An 18,647-nucleotide genomic window follows, 5' to 3' on the forward strand; every position below is an offset into this window, starting at 1 on the left:
GAAATTTTAAAAGTGCTAAAAATAAGTTTTAAAAGTATTTGCATTAAATCTAATTGCAGAATTCAGGTGCTAGGAAGTGAGATTGGTATGCTATGTACTCAAATTTGCTCAAGCCATATGCAAATTAGTCCATTTTTGGGAGGTTCTCATTTGCATATTTATGGGTAAAAATTGTTGGAAATGTTTACAGCCTTAATGTTAGGGCATGGCTCTGATCAAAAATGTGAACTTTGATCCAAAAACAAAGGGTTTAGCTAGTGTTTTTGACTAAAAATTCCCATTAGAGTGCCTGTATGTTAATCTGCATTCAAATAGAGCTCTCTGATTGGATGAGCAGCTCCTGTTAGAAAATCTGCCCGGGAACAGAGAGGAGAGGAGAGAATCAATGGGTGGGTGGGTGTGGATGGCTGGAGGGGGGGGCAGGGGAGAGGAGAGAATCAATGGGTGGGTATGGATGGCTGGAGGGGGGGCAGGGGAGCGAGGACAAGAAATGAAAAAGAAAGTAAAGAAATAAATGGAAAGGAAGCCCTGGAAACGGAGTTAAGAGGACAGGTAGCAGCAGAATTGGATACTGGGCCACATAGGCGTAGACTGGGGGGGGCGAGGGGGGGCAATGCCCCCCCAAACGACGATGACGTGAACTGGCGCTAGAATGAAGAAAAAAAAAAAAGCAGGCACGCGCTCGTCTCCGTCCGCTTCGCTGCTTCCCTGCCCTCTCTGTCTGCGTCCCGCCCGAAAGGAAATGACATCAGAGGAAGGCGGGACGCAGAGAGGGCAGGAAAGCAGCGAAGCAGACGGAGACGAGCGTGTCTATAATCTACCCCCTCTCTTCCTACCCTCCGGCGCAGGCAGCACCAATCTTCTCTAAGCCTTTCTTGTTCCTGGCAGCGGTAGCGACGTACACGCTGCCTTCAGCTCTGCCCCGAAGCCTTCTCTTCAAGTTCCTGTTCCCGGTGGGAACAGGAACTTGAAGAGAAGGCTTCCGGGGCAGACCGAAGGCAGCGTGTACGTCGCTACCGCTGCCAGGAACACAGAAAGGCTGAAGAAGACTGCTGCCTGCACCGGAGGGAGGAAGAGAGGGGGTAAACGGAGTCACGATCCTGGACCTCGCGGGGGGGGGGGGCAGCAGAGGGAAGATGAATGGGACTGGGAGGGTGGAGAGCAGAGGGAAGGAGTAAGAGATGGATGGGACTGGGAGGGGTGGGTGGGGAGCAGAGGGAAGGACCAGGAATTGGATTGGACTGGACTGGGAAAGGAGGTCAGAGGGAAGGAGCAGGAGATGGATGGGACTGGGAGGGGTGGGAAGCAGAGGGAAGGAGCAAGAGATGGATGGGACTGGGAGGGGTGGGTGGGTGGGTGGGGAGCAGAGGGAAGGTGTAAGAGATGGATGGGACTGGGAGGGGTGGGTGGGGAGCAGAGGGAAGGACCAGGAATTGGATTGGACTGGACTGGGAAAGGAGGTCAGAGGGAAGGAGCAGGAGATGGATGGGACTGGGAGGGGTGGGAAGCAGAGGGAAGGACCAGGAATTGGATTGGACTGGACTGGGAAAGGAGGTCAGAGGGAAGGAGCAAGAGATGGATGGGACTGGGAGGGGTGGGTGGGGAGCAGAGGGAAGGACCAGGAATTGGATTGGACTGGACTGGGAAAGGTCAGAGGGAAGGAGCAGGAGATGGATGGGACTGGGAGGGGTGGGAAGCAGAGGGAAGGAGCAAGAGATGGATGGGACTGGGAGGGTGGGAAGCAGAGGGAAGGAGCAGGAGATGGATGGGACTGGGAGGGTGGGAAGCAGAGGGAAGGAGCAAGAGATGGATGGGACTGGGAGGGTGGGAAGCAGAGGGAAGGAGCAGGAGATGGATGGGACTGGGAGGGTGGGAAGCAGTGGGAAGGAGCAGGAGATGGATGGGACTGGGAGGGGTGGGAAGCAGAGGGAAGGAGCAAGAGATGGATGGGACTGGGAGGGGTGGGTGGGGAGCAGAGGGAAGGACCAGGAATTGGATGGGACTGGGAGGGGTGGTTAGCAGAGGGAAGGAGCAAGAGATGGATGGGACTGGGAGGGGTGGGTGGGGAGCAGAGGGAAGGACCAGGAATTGGATTGGACTGGACTGGGAAAGGAGGTCAGAGGGAAGGAGCAGGAGATGGATGGGACTGGGAGGGGTGGGAAGCAGAGGGAAGGAGCAAGAGATGGATGGGACTGGGAGGGGTGGGTGGGGAGCAGAGGGAAGGAGTAAGAGATGGATGGGACTGGGAGGGGTGGGTGGGGAGCAGAGGGAAGGACCAGGAATTGGATTGGACTGGGAAAGGAGGTGAGCAGAGGGAAGGAGCAAGAGATGGATGGGACTGCGAGGGGTGGGGAGCAGAGGGATGGACCAGGAGATGGATGGGATTTGGAGAGGTCAGGCACAGCACAGGGAAGGAGCAAGAGATGGATGGGACGGAGGGATGGTGAGCAGAGGGAAGGAACAGAAGATGGATGGGACTGCGAGGGGTGGGGAGCAGAGGGATGGACCAGGAAATGGATGGGATTTGGAGAGGTCAGGCACAGCAGAGGGAAGGAGCAAGAGATGGATGGGACGGAGGGATGGTGAGCAGAGGGAAGGAACAGAAGATGGATGGGACTGGGAGGGGTGGGGAGCAGCGGGAAGGAGCAAGAGATGGTTGGGACTGGGAGGGGTGGGGAGCAGAGGGAAGGAGCAAGAGATGGATGGGACTGGGAGGGTGGGGAGCAGAGGGAAGCCTACTGGAAAGAAGACACTGCATAAAACAGAAGACACTGGGATGAAAGCGAATAGAAAAACTAAATGATCAGACAACAAAGGTAAATAAAAGTTTATTTTATTCATAATTTATTAATTGAAATGTGTCAGCTTTTTGAAATGTGCATCTGTGATATTTTGCCTGTAAATTTCATTTCCTTCCTCCATATTAGCATATTCATTTGCATATGTATATATGCAAATGATATGCTAATATGCTCCGCACATTCTTTGCCCCCCCAAATGAAACAGTCAAACTACGCCTATGCTGGGCCAGCATAATCAGAAAAACAAAGTCACCAGACAACAAAGGTAGAAAAGATCATTTTATTTTCATTATAGTGTTTGGAATAAGTCCACTTTGAGAATCAGGTGCTCAGCATTAAATGTTTATATTTATTTACTTATGTATGGCATTTTATCCCACATTAAACATGAATTAGGATGTTTTGTGGCTCTGCATGAGAATTGTGATATTATGATCCTTGTTTCATATTGTTGACGGTCTGCATTTTCCGTATGGGTGGTATATTGGTGTATTAGGTTCTGCCCAGTGTAATATTTATGGTACAGTAAGGTTCTGAGTGTGTTTTTGCACAAAGTTGTGCATAGTGTTTTGTAGTTGAGCAATTGTGGTTAGTATATGCTTTGAGCAACCACTTTATTCTTTGACATATGATACATGTCTAATATCTAAATTTAATAAAGGTATTGTGACTTACCGTATTTTTATTTATTTTTTCTGTGTGTTATCAGACAATTATGGATTTAAGTTCCACCCCTAACCCCACCCCCTTTAGCCTCCCCAAACAGTTGGGCCACCGACCGCCTATGTGCCTAATTACATACTGTCTGAATTTCTCACCAGGGATCCTCCTTCCGCTATAAAAGATGTAGGCCATCCTTACAATATAGCCTTTTGTTTTTGCATATATTGCCCCATCCTTTATAGAGTTGTCCTCAAAGAGTGCATGCACATCGTTATACCTGCTTCGGAGCATTTGTTTGCTATTGGGATAGTTCTGTAAGTCTAGTTTATAAAGGCTTATAGACATTTGTATTGTGTTAATAAAACAGGTGCATTTTTGGGAAACTTTTTATAGATACTCTCTTATATAATTACCCCTCTCTGAAGGTTAAAAAAATGGTTTTGAATTAATACACCAAGCAGACAAGACCTTGAAGTCACACACAAAGTAAAAAAGAATTTCACTTTCACAATGTGACTTCCATCTCTTACATTTCCAGGGTGTAAAATAATCCTCCATGTGTGTATAAAACTCAATACATTAAATTGAAAAGCTGAATATTTTTGACTTCAAACAAACAACTCAAGGAGACAAAACCTATATAAAAGATGTATTTTGGCAGGGGCCATTTTACAAGACTACAATAGCAGATCGTTCAGCATATGTTTTAACAGATTTGTGCAAAATATTTGACACATCCTAGTTCTGGCTTATTTGTGACATTTGAAGGGAAATTGTACCTTAGGACCATATCTAACCAGGTTACATTGCAGTATGGAACTCAAGGCCAATGGGTTCAAATACCAGGTTAGTGGAGTCAGCTTTTTGTCCTGAGGTAGGTAAAACAAGGACCACTTAAACCCAGCTATCAATCATGTGCTGTCACCTGTCTACAAAATGATTTTGAGATCTTAGGCTGCAAGACACACTCTAAGTACAAAAATTTATTATTTTGTTGTTACAGTTACTGTTGCCAGAACAGTACATAGGAGGATCCGCTCCCTGTCAGTAAGCTTCTTCCAATAGGGAAAAAAAGCAAGACATCCATCACATACTATAGGTAAGTTTTGTAATTTGCAGCACAATTATTGGTAGCTAAAACACTACCTTCACTTGAATCACCACCATGGCAGTAGTAAACAAAAGTGGTTAAAATGCTGTAATTAGTGTGGAACAAAAGGACGGCAGCAGGAACGTTCTGGAAAAAGTGAAGTTAAGGCACAAAGACTGTTCTTCTCAATGTAAGGCAATGCATGGCCTGCCCAAGTGCTATATATGTATAACATTTAAATTATCAGAAGAACAGTGGCAGGGGATTATCACCACGTGATTAAAGGCTTGTCCATGTGCACAGAATCTTCCAGAATGACGAGCACGCGATGTCCCCAAGTCCTGCAGAAAGCAGTCCAGCTTCTGGTTGTAGGCTTATAAGCCCTTTTCAGTGGAGCTCAGTGTCAAGGTTATACTTCTCACAGAATTTGTCCGTAAATGGGATACAAGTCAAGTATTCGCACCACTCGCACTTGATTGGATAAAAATAAAACAAAACCACCAGGCCTGAGAAAAGGCCAAAAAATATGAGCAGGAAGATGATAATTTGGCAGCGTTTGCGGTATAAATCAAACTTCCCAAAACTAATGTAGGGTAGGAAAGCAAACGAGAGGAAGAAACCGCTGATGAAACCGGAGATGTGGGCAAAATTGTCAATCCAAGGGAGGAGGCCAAATGTGAAGAGGAAGATCACAACTGCCAGCAGCTTTAAAAAGGCCCTCCAGGGATTAGCCAGGATCTGCCAACTCTGGAACAGTTCCACAAAGAGACAGGCCAAAATTCCAAACTGGGATCCAGCAGGACCAACCTGCAGAAAAAGATACCAAAAACAAACAGAAACTTGTCAAACTGTACAGCCGAACTAGAACAAATAGTAGTTGTAATTTGGTAATGGTTTAAAGAGTTTTCTGAGTGGAATTAAAGGTGCAAAGGTGGGCTGGCTTGACCATTAGATGGTCTAGACATCTGCCTAAGGCTGTATTGGGGAGTCAGCACCAACATGGCAGTCACAGTATCTACAAACGACTAAACATGGTTGGTTGGAGCCTTGAACATCAGTACATCCTCAAAGCCTGTCAGTTTCCCCTCCAAAACAGGAAGTTCAGAGAGGGTAGGACCTGACAGACCTTGAGAATGTGTGGATGCTCAAGGCTTCATGCTGGCTATAGACACTCTCACTACTGGGCTGGTGTCACAACTGCCCCTAAGGGAGAAGGGAAAGAAGTCACTGAATACCTCGCAATGGAGGGTGGGAGTGAGATGCTGATCACCTGATAGGGAAGGGGAAAGATGATGGACATCTCAGGAAGGGGAGATAGGGAAGGAGTGAAATGCTGGATGCTACAGGAGGGAAGGGGGAAGAAGAGGTAGGGAAGGGGAGAGATGCCAGACTATGGAAGGGAAGGGGAGATGCTGGACATGAGGAGGAGGGCCTAGAGCAGCCACCTGTTGGGGGGTGGGGCACACAGTTTAAGGTTCACTAGCTATGGGTGTACATTCTGCAACTTGGACTGTACAGCCTAAGGCTGCCAAAGACAAGAGAATTAAGATACCAATTCTAATGCATAACACCACTGGATCATATAGATATATTGTGAGCCTTTTCCAGACTTCTGGTAGTGTCCACAGAGCAGAGAAGACCACAGTTCTATGTCCAGCTATAAATGAATGCCCTCAGTAGCACTATTACCCCGGCATGGCATGCTGCGGAAAATTCATTACTGCCTGAGATGCCTGGTGTTAGAGATTAACTGATGAACTGATTTGGACTTTAGCTCATGCCTTATGGCTTATACAGTCGTACTCAAGGTGGTTTACATTTAGAAGTGCTCCTACTTAGCTTCTGTGATGTAAAGAGGGATTAGTACTGCAGAAGTTGTGGTCACTATTTTACAGTAGTTTGGATAGGGTAATGTCTCCAAACAGCTCATACTCTGGACCTGTTTGGAAGGCCAGGAACTCCACAGTACATTTCTATCATTCTGAAGGGCAAAACAACAAAAAAAAATCAGTATGTGTACAAATATGGCCTGATATTCAAAGACAGAGATCTTTGGCTGGATTTCACCAGTGAAAATATAACTGGCTTATCTGTGGATTTCAGACCCTATATGGATATTATCAGGCCAAAAATCTGTCTGAACAGTCTGACACTATCCATATGAAAAATAGGCAGGGACTCAGGAGTCTAAGATGGTGTCTGCTGCATTTCTCTGAAAGCCAGGACTCTTTTTTTTCTCTCATTTAAAATGGTCAAAAGGAAGAGCAAGTTGAAGGGTTTTCCTTCAGAGCTCCACCAAACTCTCTCTGACCAGTCCTGACTCATTCCTCCGGCGCAAGAAGTCATTGTCAGGTGAACTTGAAGTTTCTTCAGCTGTTTCAACAATGGCACAGGGTGGCTCAGGGTCAGACTTCAGGGCAGAGGTATCTTTGACCCCGATCTGTGATGCCTTCATCTTCAACTGTCTGTGATAAGCTTACTGGAGCCTACAACCCCAACGCAGCATGGATTGCTGAAACCATGTGAATCACAAGGGGAGGCTTCCATCTTCGGAGATGAACTGACTGATCTTCCTCTAGATCATGCTGTGAGTAGAGATGAACATGGAGAAGTAAGAGTCCAGAAGCCTGGGACAACAGAATGATCTGCTAGGGTGGAAGTGGTGGTGGTGGTAGTAGAGGCTGAAGAAGGTTTGTCTATTCCCTCCCCTTCTATGTTTGAGTTCTCTTTGGTACATCCTGCTTCTTTTACCTTCCAATCAATTAGGCAAGCTGTTTCTGAGCATGGTAAAAGTTTTGACCTCTCAATTTGCTACTATTAATACTATGGTTTAACTAAATATTACTAAGATAAAACATGTTGAGGAACAGATGGTTGTTATGTTATGTAGAATACCTTGGGTGATCATGAAACTAAATTACAAAATGTTCAGGAGCTAAATTCAGCTTTATTAATGGATCAGTGTGCGCTGTAAGGAGGAAGCTGGAAAACATAGAGAATTCTGATAGGAACTGTAAATTATGTGTCAGTTTCCTAAAATACCTATGGTCTCCCCTAAAGAGTTGTTTAAATAATATCCCCCGGATTCTATACATGGTGTCCAGATTTGGACGTGCTTCCGACATGCGTGCACAACTTATTTGGCTAGCAAGCTGTTTACCTTCAATAACTGGATGCTAGCAACCACTTACTGATGTTAATTGGCACCGAGTAGGATTTGCACACACGTCTGGCTGGGTGCCTAAATTGGGAGGGGCATGGGTGGGTCGGGGCATTCCAAAAAGCTGTGTGCAGTGTTATAAAATAATGTGTCAGTGCATCCAACTTGGGTGCCAGGATTTATACCAGGTTTCAGCAGGTGTAAGTCTGGCGGCCAGAGAATCGGCATTAAGCGCTATTCTATAAAGAACATGGACTTTTATTGGAATAGCACTGATCTTTGCCAATACCCATTTTGAAGAACTATTTATAGAATTCTCCTCTATATTCAGGAAGTGCTCCAAGTCCCAGAGGAATCTATGCCCCATTGTCTAAGGTCTATTATTTGTCATTTGGTAAAAAAAAAAAAAAAAGACCCCGCTGGCAATTGACTGGAGGGTGCTCTATCTATGGAGACCTTGAATGTCTCTCATGGGAGCAATGTCTCAAAATGGGCTAGTTTTGCGAATACCACGACAGGAATGAACCTCACTCCTAAGCCAGGGTATGTGGAGTATGATCTCAGCCTCAAATTTACTGCTAATGCTCGCCGTAGCGCTTGCATTGGGCCAAAGGAGCTTCTTTCTGGAGTTCATAAAATGTAATATGTACAGGCAACTTATCCAGCTGCGCTTGGAAGTTCTTTTAAATCAAGTCTGTGGTACCCAAAATGATGGGAAATATTTCTCTTTCTGCCACATTTTCTTAGGTTCGGACTACATTTCATGGTACTTGAGGACCTTCCCTCTCTCCATGTGACTCACCAAGTAATCACTAAGGACTGACACCTCTATAATCAATGCTGTTCTAGTGTTTTTTCTCTTTTACTACTATATCCGTTTTTCTGCCATCCAGCTTTTTATCAGTCAGTATGGGGATGTCCCAGGTGATCATAACCTCTTCGTTTTCCACAATCTATATAAGCCAGCAGCTCAACTGCTAATTCCTCCACCTCTGGGTCCTTCTCCTGCAATTCTTCCTCTTCCGTTGACTTCTGTTCTTGTCCCTCATTTATCATGCTATCTTGCCTTTCTGGAGCTCTCCTCTCCATCTCATCTATCACAGAAACCTTCCTGCCAAATGCTGCGGCTGCTGTGGCATCTCTCCTCCTGCACTCTGCGGCACTACTCAGCTGTTTCAAGACATCCTGACAGGTACCATTCTTTAATGTGTCCAATCAAGGACCTTAGATTGGCACCAGTTGTCTTTTGAAGCTTCTCCTGTGATATATTTCCTCCTTCCTCCAGTTTCTGATGGGCTCTCTTTTTCTACCCCCTTATTTGGCAGCTTGACCCACTAGAGATAGTACCACAAGATTAACAACAGAAGGTCAAGGGAACCATTTTGAACCTGGAGCCACAATGAGAAGGAGCTCCTGCTCCCACTAGACACCAGGTTAAGAGCTAGGAGTGGGGGTTGGTGAGTTCTTGGTTGGTTTTCAGGTCATTTGTGGACTTTTTCTTGATTTTTTTTTTTTTTTTGGACAGTTCATTATTTGTTTCACACTTTTTTTGTTAATTTTTAACATGCTTTAGAACTTTTAAACATGCAGAAATCAACTTTACATGTGTTAATTCAGTTTTGCTTCCTTTTTATAAATATCCTTAATGATGGGTAGAATGCCAGAGAGAGCCTGGGAACGGATTCAGAGCATGCTCTTACCTCTGCTCTGTAAGGCAGGAATATGGCACTTGTTAAGTTGCCTGTGATTCCACTGAGAATGTAGATAATAGAAATGCGGTGCCAGCCCGCCAGCTTCTCCAGGTCCCTTAGAATTGTCATCTGAAAACAAATTGATACCAGGCAGTGCAGAATCCTACAAGATAAAATCACACTTTATTAACCTCATGAGTACCAAAATCATGATAGCAGAGCTGTAGAGCCATCCTTCATTTAACTTATCTAACATTCTATAGCTCGACTTCTGTTTTCTTTTTTGTAACTCATGCCTTTTCAGTAGTATTTCAAGATGAGTTACATTCAGGTATAGTATTTCTCTGTCTAAGCTTGTGCCTGAGGCAATGAAGGGTGAAGTGATTTTCCCAAGGTCACAAGCAGCATGGATCTAAACTTTAGCTTTTCAACCCACTGCTCTAACTACTAGGCTGCTCCGCCACATGGAATCCTGTGTTTTTATTTTTATTATAATGTGCTCACATGCACTTACCAACTCACAGCAACATATTCATGAGGACAATCTTGGTCATGCTCCATTGCATACATACAGATGTTATTTCAATATGAAACAATATGTTGATTTATATGTTATGAGTTTATCACAACTTATTTATAGCTTATAGCTCTGCAGATAAGCATGTAAGTAAATGTACATAAATATAATTTTTTTTTTACCTGGGCCATGAAAACACTGATAAACACTAATTTTTGTATCCTTGAAGAACCACTAATGAGCTTCAAAATAAACATCTATATTTACAAGTGAGAGAGATTTGCATGCACTGCCTCTACTGTATGCAAATCTATCTCATGAATATTCATTATGGATATCCTGAAAATCTGACTGGCTGGGGTGCCTCCAGGACCAGGTTTGGGAACCACTGCTCTAGCCAATTGGCAATTAATTAGATATGCAGTAATTTTGTCTGTTTTAGATAGAGAAAAAAAATCAATCATATTTTGGATAGTTTGCAACCTTTTCATTACTGCCTTTGGATAATCCAGGTAGATGACTTTACAATAGTCAAGTTGGGATAACAGTAATGCTTGAACCAAAAGTCAAAAATCATATTTCCTGAAAAATGTGCAGATTCATCTCAGTTTCCTCATTAGATGGAACACACTTGTAGTAAGCAGGCCAACCTGAGGATCTAGTGAGAGCGTGTCACTAAACATTATAGCTAAAATTGTTAGCTAGGAGACAAGTTTATATTCAATGTTCCTAATAGGACCACCATGCCCCTCCCAGGTCCAAGCTCCTTGAAGTTGTGCACTCTGGATTGTAGAATACCAACTAAGGGCAGTTACATGTGTAACTGCTAATTGGTGCCCATTAGCGCCAATTACAGCAAATTATAGCCTATTATTGCTCATGAACACTAATTGCACAACTGACCTTTTTCTATAACTCGTGCATATACATTTGCACACTAGTCTAGAATCAGGGGGTATATGCACACAGGCAACACCAAACGGCCCATTTTACACAGAACACACAGAGATCAGAATTCAGATATCTTGGTCAGAAAGTGCTCAGTTCCAAAGGTGTTTTAGATAAAATGAACGGCACAAACTTGGAAGCTTCCCCATTTTAGAAACCTAGAGGTGTAAGTGCCACCAACTAAGCAGTGAGGATGCAATTTTAATTTAGTTTCATTTTGGAGGTAAACTATAAATACTGGCCCCCTGATATTCAAATGCATTTAACCAGTCAGGATCGGCACCTGGCTAGTTAAATGCCCCATATCCGGTGATATTCAGCGGGGGATAGCTGGCTATCCCCCACTGAATATTGCCGGATAGCAGCTAGTAGGGGATATAACCAGCTATTCACTGATTTTCAGCTAAGTCTGAATATCTACTCAGTCGGTTATGTTGAAACTGGATATTCAATGCCAGCTACCGGAAACGGCTCGGCATTGAATATCCAGCATCACTGTGGGAGTTCTCCAGGCTAACTCCTGTGGGCTGAATATCGGCCCCTAGGGGACTAAGCAGAATGACACCCTTAATTTATTGTGAAAAGCACTGACTGAAACGAGCACTTTTCTAAAATCTATGTGTGGCTCTGAGCTGGTATAGAACCTGATAAGGATATTTTTCATTTTGTGATATGTGGCGATTTTTGCCCCCACCCAAGCGATGCCCACACATACCCCCTTGGAATCTCTTGTGGATATCTGCATGTAAATAATGGGTTTCTAAAATAGCTATTTACACATGGAGATACTTTTAAAATAGAGGCATAAACCCAGTGGCGTTCCTAGGGGGGCTGACACCCGGGGCGGATCGCCGATGCCCGCCCCCCCGGGACAGCACGACGACCCCCTCCCCGGTGAAGGAACCCCCGATCCCCCGGCGAAAGAACCCCCCCCCCCGGATGCACGCCACTGGGGGGGGGGGGGTGCTGCGGCTCTTCGTTTTCATGCTCCCTCTGCCCCGGAACAGGAAGTAACCTGTTCCGGGGCAAAGGGAGCATGAAAACGAAGAGCCGACAGGCGCGCGGCACCCCCCCCCCCAGCGGCGTGCACCCGGGGCGGACCGCCCCCCCCCCCCTTGGTACGCCACTGCATAAACCATTAAGACTGTTGCATCAATGCTTACTAGCTAGTGCTGCCTGACAATCACATTCATCATCTCACTTGCTGTTTCCTCTCATACTTTCCTCCCTTACCCCCTGTCCCCCTGCCCTTTTCTCCCAGCTCATCTCTCCTGTTCTATTATCCTATCTCCCCCTCTCATACACATGCTTGTAGCCTTGATCGCTTCCTCAACCCAATGGCTTCCCTGAGATACTAGTGAGTGTGTCCTCATCCATGGCTGAGTACTGGTGGGTATACTCTGAGCCTGCTAAGAAGAGCAACTCAGGAAAAGCAGATAAGTGCCATGCAAAAAAAACCTCAAGCCACCAAGAAGACTTTCCTGGGTAGGGGTCAAGGCCCATGTGTAGCCCCATCCACCCTTGGTGATTCCGACAGCCAAAAGGTTCAACCATCTCCTTGGATCACTGACTGAATGTGCTCCAAGCTTCTCTTTGGAGATTAACAGCAAAGAGGAGCTTCTGGATTGCATACACATGGCTGGAAAGTTACCATCAACGTTGGTTCTTGAAATCTAGTATATAAAGCTTTGACTGGCATGAACACAATACAAAGAAAATATTTTACCCAGCGTGGAGAAACAGAGACAGCCACAAGCGGTAGAACTGATCTGGGACCTCAGGGTTTAAGAAGGGCAGGAGTCCACATACATCATCCATGCAATGCACCTAGAAATGCAAGGGATGAGCTTAAACATAGTTGTGTTTTGTTTTTGTGGGGTTTTTTGGCAAAGGAGTTTGTTTCCAGCACAAACTACATGTTAGCATAAATCCTCAAACACTTCAGAAGTCAAATGGCCGCCTGCTTTCAAAAACACTAGGCTACATTAGTCACACTGAAGGAAGATTTCAAACCCACTTGCTTGGGTAAAATGGCTAGGCTAAAAATTACTCTCTACTGCTAGCAAAGCATATACAGGTTTTCACCAAGCTAAAAGGTGTTCCCAGGGGTGTGTTCAGGTCCTCCTCTGGGCCACATACACAAATAGTGGGTGCTATGTACACGAGCTTACTTTGCAACTCTTAATTTTCGAAGGGGAACAGTGTGGATGACTTTCCTTTGAAAAGCGACTGACATGCATAGCGGTTGAAAGTAGTTGCATACTACATAGGCCACGCAAAATTGTCCTGGGGGCAATGTCTCCAAATGGGTTATTTTTGCACATACTCCTAAGCCAGGGCATGTGGAGTACGAACTCAAGTCTCTCAAATTTACTGCTAACACTCCCTGTAGTACTTGCATTGTGCTGATGAGAACTTCCCTCTGGAGTTAATAAGATGGGCAACCTACTCATTATTGTTTTTTAATTGCGGAAAGTTATCCTCTTGTATGCAGAATTTGTCACATTTGGAATTCCCCCTGGAAGTGATAGTTTTAAACGGGGCATAGGACTCGTGCTTCCTAGGGTCCACATTACAACAAAACTGCCTTTGCTAGGAAGCCCTGCATAAATTATGCATTAATAAAACAGAATAAAATACCTGTGAACAGAGAGTTGCTTCTTCATGGAAATACCCTTTCATAAAATCACAGTATTCCCTGGATGATATTTCACACCTGCAGAAGAAAACAGAGACAGCTGTGAAAAAAACACTCTGGATACTTGTAAAGATTCAGTTGTGAAAATGGTGCAATTGTTGGAGGAGAATTAAATACGGAAATCTTCCTTCTCCTCAAATCCTCCATCCTCTGGTGATCAAACTTGAACTACAGACCAGAAGTGGAGTGTTTACAGATCTGGACAGCCTGAATTCTACATCCTAAAACATTTTCCCTCTTAGAATTCCAGACTTTAGGATTTAAAGTGTGCCCTTTGAACAACGCACCGGAGAATTAGTATGTGGTTCATGAGCGGATATTGATGGGCTAGGAAATGACCTAATTAAGAGGACAATTCTATAAGCCAAGGGTGTAGCCAGACTTCAGCGGGAGGAGGGTCCAGAGCCCGAGGTGAGGGGGCACATTTTAGCCCCCCCCCCCCCCGTCGCCGCCGACCCCCCCAACTTTGACCCCCCCCCCCCGCCGATGACCCTCTCAACCCCCCCCCCCCCGCACCTCTAACCCTCCCCCGCTGTTGCCTTCCTTTGCTGGCGGGGGACCCCAACCCCCCGCCAGCCGAGGTCCTCTTCTTCCGGTGCAAGGCTTCGTGCAGGATGTCAGACTCACAGAAACAGAACGAAGTCTTGCGCCGGCAGAAGAGGACCTCGGCTGGCGGGGGTTGGGGTCCCCTGCCAGCAAAGGTAGCCGACAGTGATGGCAGCGGCGGGGGAGGGTTGGCGGCAGGCAGGGGGGTCCAGGGCCAAATCTACGGGGCCCAGGCCCCCGTGGCCCCACGTAGCTACGCCACTGCTATAAACTGGCGCCTAGAGGTATGCACCACGCCACTTATGCACATCAAAGGTGCCACTGAGAGGCACCTCTGTGCATTAGGTGCTATTCTGTAAGGCAGTGCCTAACTGCTAGCAGAAAACAGACTGGGTGGAGCATGGGTGTGCCACAGGCGTGTCTCTCAGTTATGCACATGCCCCTGGATTTTATATAGGTTGCCCAACGTTATGCACCGGAATTTGCGTGCGGATCCAAGATCTGTGCACAACTTAAAGAGGTAATGGGCACCAACTGGCCACAATGTTTGCTAATTGGTGCTTGATTGAAGATGCACGCAAATCACTGCATACTATTCTAACTTTTCCCATGCACAACCCAAAAAGGGATGCACCCATGGGAGAGACACAGGAAGATCATGGGTCTACCCAAACGTTAGGTGTCGAGTTATAGAATAATGACGATCTGCGCCTAACTTTGGGGGCCAGACTTACATCTATTTCTATCAGGAGTAAGTCCGACGTCCAAAGTTAGGCACAACCTGCGGGCTATGCCGGTATTCTATAAAGCTCGTGTGCCCTTTAGAGAATAGGGGCTCAGCACTGATTTTTTTGCAGCCTAGTATTTGGTGCTGTATACAGAATTTCCCCCTTTGTTTATAGAAAAACTATCAATTAAGCATGTCACTTGGCGCATTGATGTGCATCAACTTACACCCGCCCTTGACATGGCGTACTTACACTAGTATTCTATAATGGTATCTTAGCACCATGATGCCATTTATAGAATTGGCACTAAGTGCTAGATTCTATATGTGGCGAGTAAAAAAAAATGGCACTGAAAAAAGTACTATTCTATAAGCTGCGCTTAAAGTTAGGTGCAGTTTCTAAAATAGCGCTTACACCTGGGAGTCGCACCTATCTTTAGGCACAGCCATTTGCACCAATTGAAATGTGGTGCAAATGTATGCAACTAAATTAGGGGTGTTTCCCCTGTATATTATAACAACGTACACAATGCTCGGAATGCCCCCATTCTGCCCATTACCCTCCCATTTCCACAGCCATTTACTCACGCCTACATATACACATGCAAATTCAAATTAAATCTAGTTAGTGCCAATATCTGCTTGCTAAACTGCCAATTATTGGCACTAATTAGCTCAATATTCACTTAAATTTGCACACGCAATTTTTGATGGCTTTTATACAATCAGGGGGTAAGTGCATGCCAATTTGCAGAATTGCTACCCATGCATTTTTTTTTTCTAAGTTACTACCAAGCTCTCAGGTATTCTTGGTTCTTCCTTTTTTATTTCTTTTTTATGTGTGACTGGTGGTCTCTTTTTGGAGCAGTTCCAATTGAAATTATTGCCAAGTTTTGATATTTTTTTTTCTTGGATTTTCTTGTCAGTTGGAACGTTTCTATTTCTTTCAAGGAGATGCTTGTTTAAAATAATTTGAAATATAAAGTGGGCCTATTTGATGACCACAGCCCTTGATTTCAATCTCCTGTTCCTGTCCATTCTAATGCATTCATGCTTCATATGTATCGATGCTTAGCACTCTGATTATAATCAGCACAATCAAATGGCAGAAGAGATTGTCAAACTACACAAATAGATATGAAAAAAGCAGCACCACGGGCTGTCAAATATGGGATAGTCAAGAGTCCTTTATTAATAAACCCGACACGGGCCGTGTTTTGGTGTAACTACACCTGCGTCGGGGGTCGAATCAATTATAATAGGGCACTTGAAAATATGATATCCACTGCTCACTGAGTCAAACAACGTTATTTATTTTATTTATTTGTTACATTTGTATCCCACATTTTCCCACATATTGTAAGCTCAATGTGGCTTACATACCGTGTTTCCCCGAAAATAAGACACTGTCTTATATTAATTTTTGCCCCCAAAAATGCGCTAGGTCTTATTATCAGGGGCTGTCTTATTTTTCGGGGAAACATCAGGGTTGGCTCGGGGTTGGCCCGCCTGCTCTCCGTCGCTCCCGGAACTAACCTTAAACGCCTCCTTTCACCTTCGCAGCAAGCAACAGCAGGGCAGGCTACTCCTTCCTTCCATGTCCCGCCCTCGCCTGATGTAACGTTCGTGAGGGCGGGGCACGGAAGGAAGGAGAGGTCTGCCCTGCTGCTGCTTGCTGCGAAGGTGAAAGGAGGCGTTTAAGGTTAGTTCCGGGAGCGACGGAGGGTGGGTGGAGGGGGGCCCGGCGACCTCGGGTGGGGGGGGGGGCAGCCTGGGGGTGGCAGCCCTGCTTTCAAACAAAATTTGCTAGGTCTTACTTTCGGGGGAGGCCTTGTATCTACCAGTTCAGGAAAACCTCTACTAGGTCTTATTTTCGGGGGCTGTCTTACTTTCGGGGAAACAGGGTAGTACCGGAGAGGCGTTTGCCGGCTCCGGTGAGAACAAATACAAAGTGATGTTGTGGTAGGATAAAGTTCATGTGGCACAGCCACAAGTAGGGAATCGTACAACGGAAGAGTTGAGTTATGTCCATTACGTACTTTAGTTTTGTTGTGTCGCAGAGATCAGGCATTTAGGTTGGATCGGCAGGGTATGCCTTTTTGAATAGGTTAGTTTTTAGTGATTTCCGGAAGTTTAGGTGGTCGTGCATCGTTTTCAAGGCTTTTGGTAATATGTTCCACAGTTGTGTGCTTATGTAGGAAAAGCTGGATGTGTAAGCTGATTGTATTTGAGGCCTTTGCAGCTTGGGTAGTGCAGATTTAGATATGTTTGTGTTGATTCTGATGTGTTTCTATCCGTAAGTCCATCAAGTCTGTCATGTATCCAGGGGCTTCACCGTAGATAATTTTGTGAACCAGGGTGCAGATTTTGAAGGCGATGCAGGACCCAGTGTAGTTTTTCACGGAGCGGTTTTGCATTCATATCATGTTTTTCCAAATATTTATTTATTATATTTGTATCCCGCACTTTCCCACTAAAAGCCTAGCTGCCGTGTTCTGAGTGGTCTGAAGCTTCTTTAAGGTCTGTTCCTTGCATGCCACATAAATTCCATTACAGTAGTCTAAGTGGCTTAGTACCATTGATTGTACCAGGTTGCAAAATGTTTCCCACAGGAAGAATTGTTTCAAGCGTTTGAGTTTCCACATTGAGTGGAACATTTTCTTTGTCGTGGATGCCACTTGGCTCTCTAGCGTTGATTTTCAGGCTGTCTGAGATAGGAAGCTTTCCAGCTTGCAAATTCAATCTGGTTTACAAAGCTAACCGCCACAAACCGGCATCCTCTAAGTGACTCTTGACTATCCCATACTTGACAGCCCTTGGTGCTGTTTCTTGCGTATAATCAGCACAATGGCATCCTGATTTTTATGCATTCATAACGGTGGGCGTGACTAACCGTGAAATGCTTTCAAAAGTCATGTTTTAAAGGAAGTCCATTTAGCACAGGGTGCTATACAATATGAAGAGCAAAGCCACATTGGCATGCTGAAAATAATATGGGTTTCCCCGCCCCTTCGCCAGGACGTCCTTAGGGATGGGCGCCCTTAGAGATGGTCGTCCTCGTTCGATTTTGCTCCTCCACGTGTGCCTTACGATGTGCACATTTGTTACTCTTCTATAAAGCGCGTGAGTTGCTAGAAATGCCCATGACTCACCCACTGGTGCAACCCATTGTGACTAGTGCACCAATTTCATAGAACAGCACCCAGCACATATGCACATAAATGCCAATTTGTGATGTCATCCACACATGTACATGTGTCCATTCTAGAAATTAGTGTGCATAATGAGATCCTAAAATTAGGCCCCCTTTATAGAATTGCCCTTCACATCTTTAACTGCAGCTGCAAAATCGACCTGGGTATAATCTTCATTATTAATATTTTTTAAATAAAAGTTTCCTCGATTTAACAGTAGAAAAGCTACAAATCACAGTTTTCCAATGGACTATGTAGAACAAACCAGTGAAGGAAAACCTACAATAAGGTCAAAGGAGGAAGTGATGAAGGCCAAGGCTGGGCAAGTAAAACTGGCCTAAGAGAAACACTTCTCTTTCAGCACAGTTCAAGCCAAAGTCCTAGCCGTGTGTGTGTGTGTTGGGGGTGCTTGGGGGCCTAGGTCTCCCAATTTGGGTCTCCCAACTGAGGCACTGTCTGCTGCTTTGGCTGGCAGGGGTCCCTATGCCCCGCTAGTGGAAACCCTCCTCCATCTAAAGCCTGGCAGTTGGTGCTGCTTTTCCTGGGCCACTGATGAGCCAGTCCCCCTTCTCCCCTCCGCACATGCTTGGTTCTTGTGAAACTGAGCAAGCG

General features: G+C 45.4%; 1 protein-coding gene across 4 annotated transcripts in view; it reads right to left on the bottom strand.

Annotated features, from left to right (window-relative positions):
- Nucleotides 1-3,832: 3,832 nt before the first annotated feature.
- RHBDF1 (rhomboid 5 homolog 1) overlaps nucleotides 3,833-18,647 on the bottom strand; it is a 224,058-nt gene continuing 209,243 nt past the window's right edge. For all 4 annotated transcript variants that reach the window (XM_030212218.1, XM_030212219.1, XM_030212221.1 and 1 more), the window contains 4 exons: nucleotides 13,511-13,586; nucleotides 12,597-12,697; nucleotides 9,415-9,568; nucleotides 3,833-5,361 (listed from right to left, as the gene is read on the bottom strand). In XM_030212218.1, coding sequence (XP_030068078.1) covers nucleotides 4,942-5,361; nucleotides 9,415-9,568; nucleotides 12,597-12,697; nucleotides 13,511-13,586 — 751 coding nt within the window. In that variant the 3' untranslated portion in view covers nucleotides 3,833-4,941. The remainder of the gene's footprint in view (nucleotides 5,362-9,414; nucleotides 9,569-12,596; nucleotides 12,698-13,510; nucleotides 13,587-18,647) is intronic.

Source organism: Microcaecilia unicolor, chromosome 8, assembly GCF_901765095.1.
Source record: "Microcaecilia unicolor chromosome 8, aMicUni1.1, whole genome shotgun sequence".
NCBI lineage: Eukaryota > Metazoa > Chordata > Amphibia > Gymnophiona > Siphonopidae > Microcaecilia > Microcaecilia unicolor.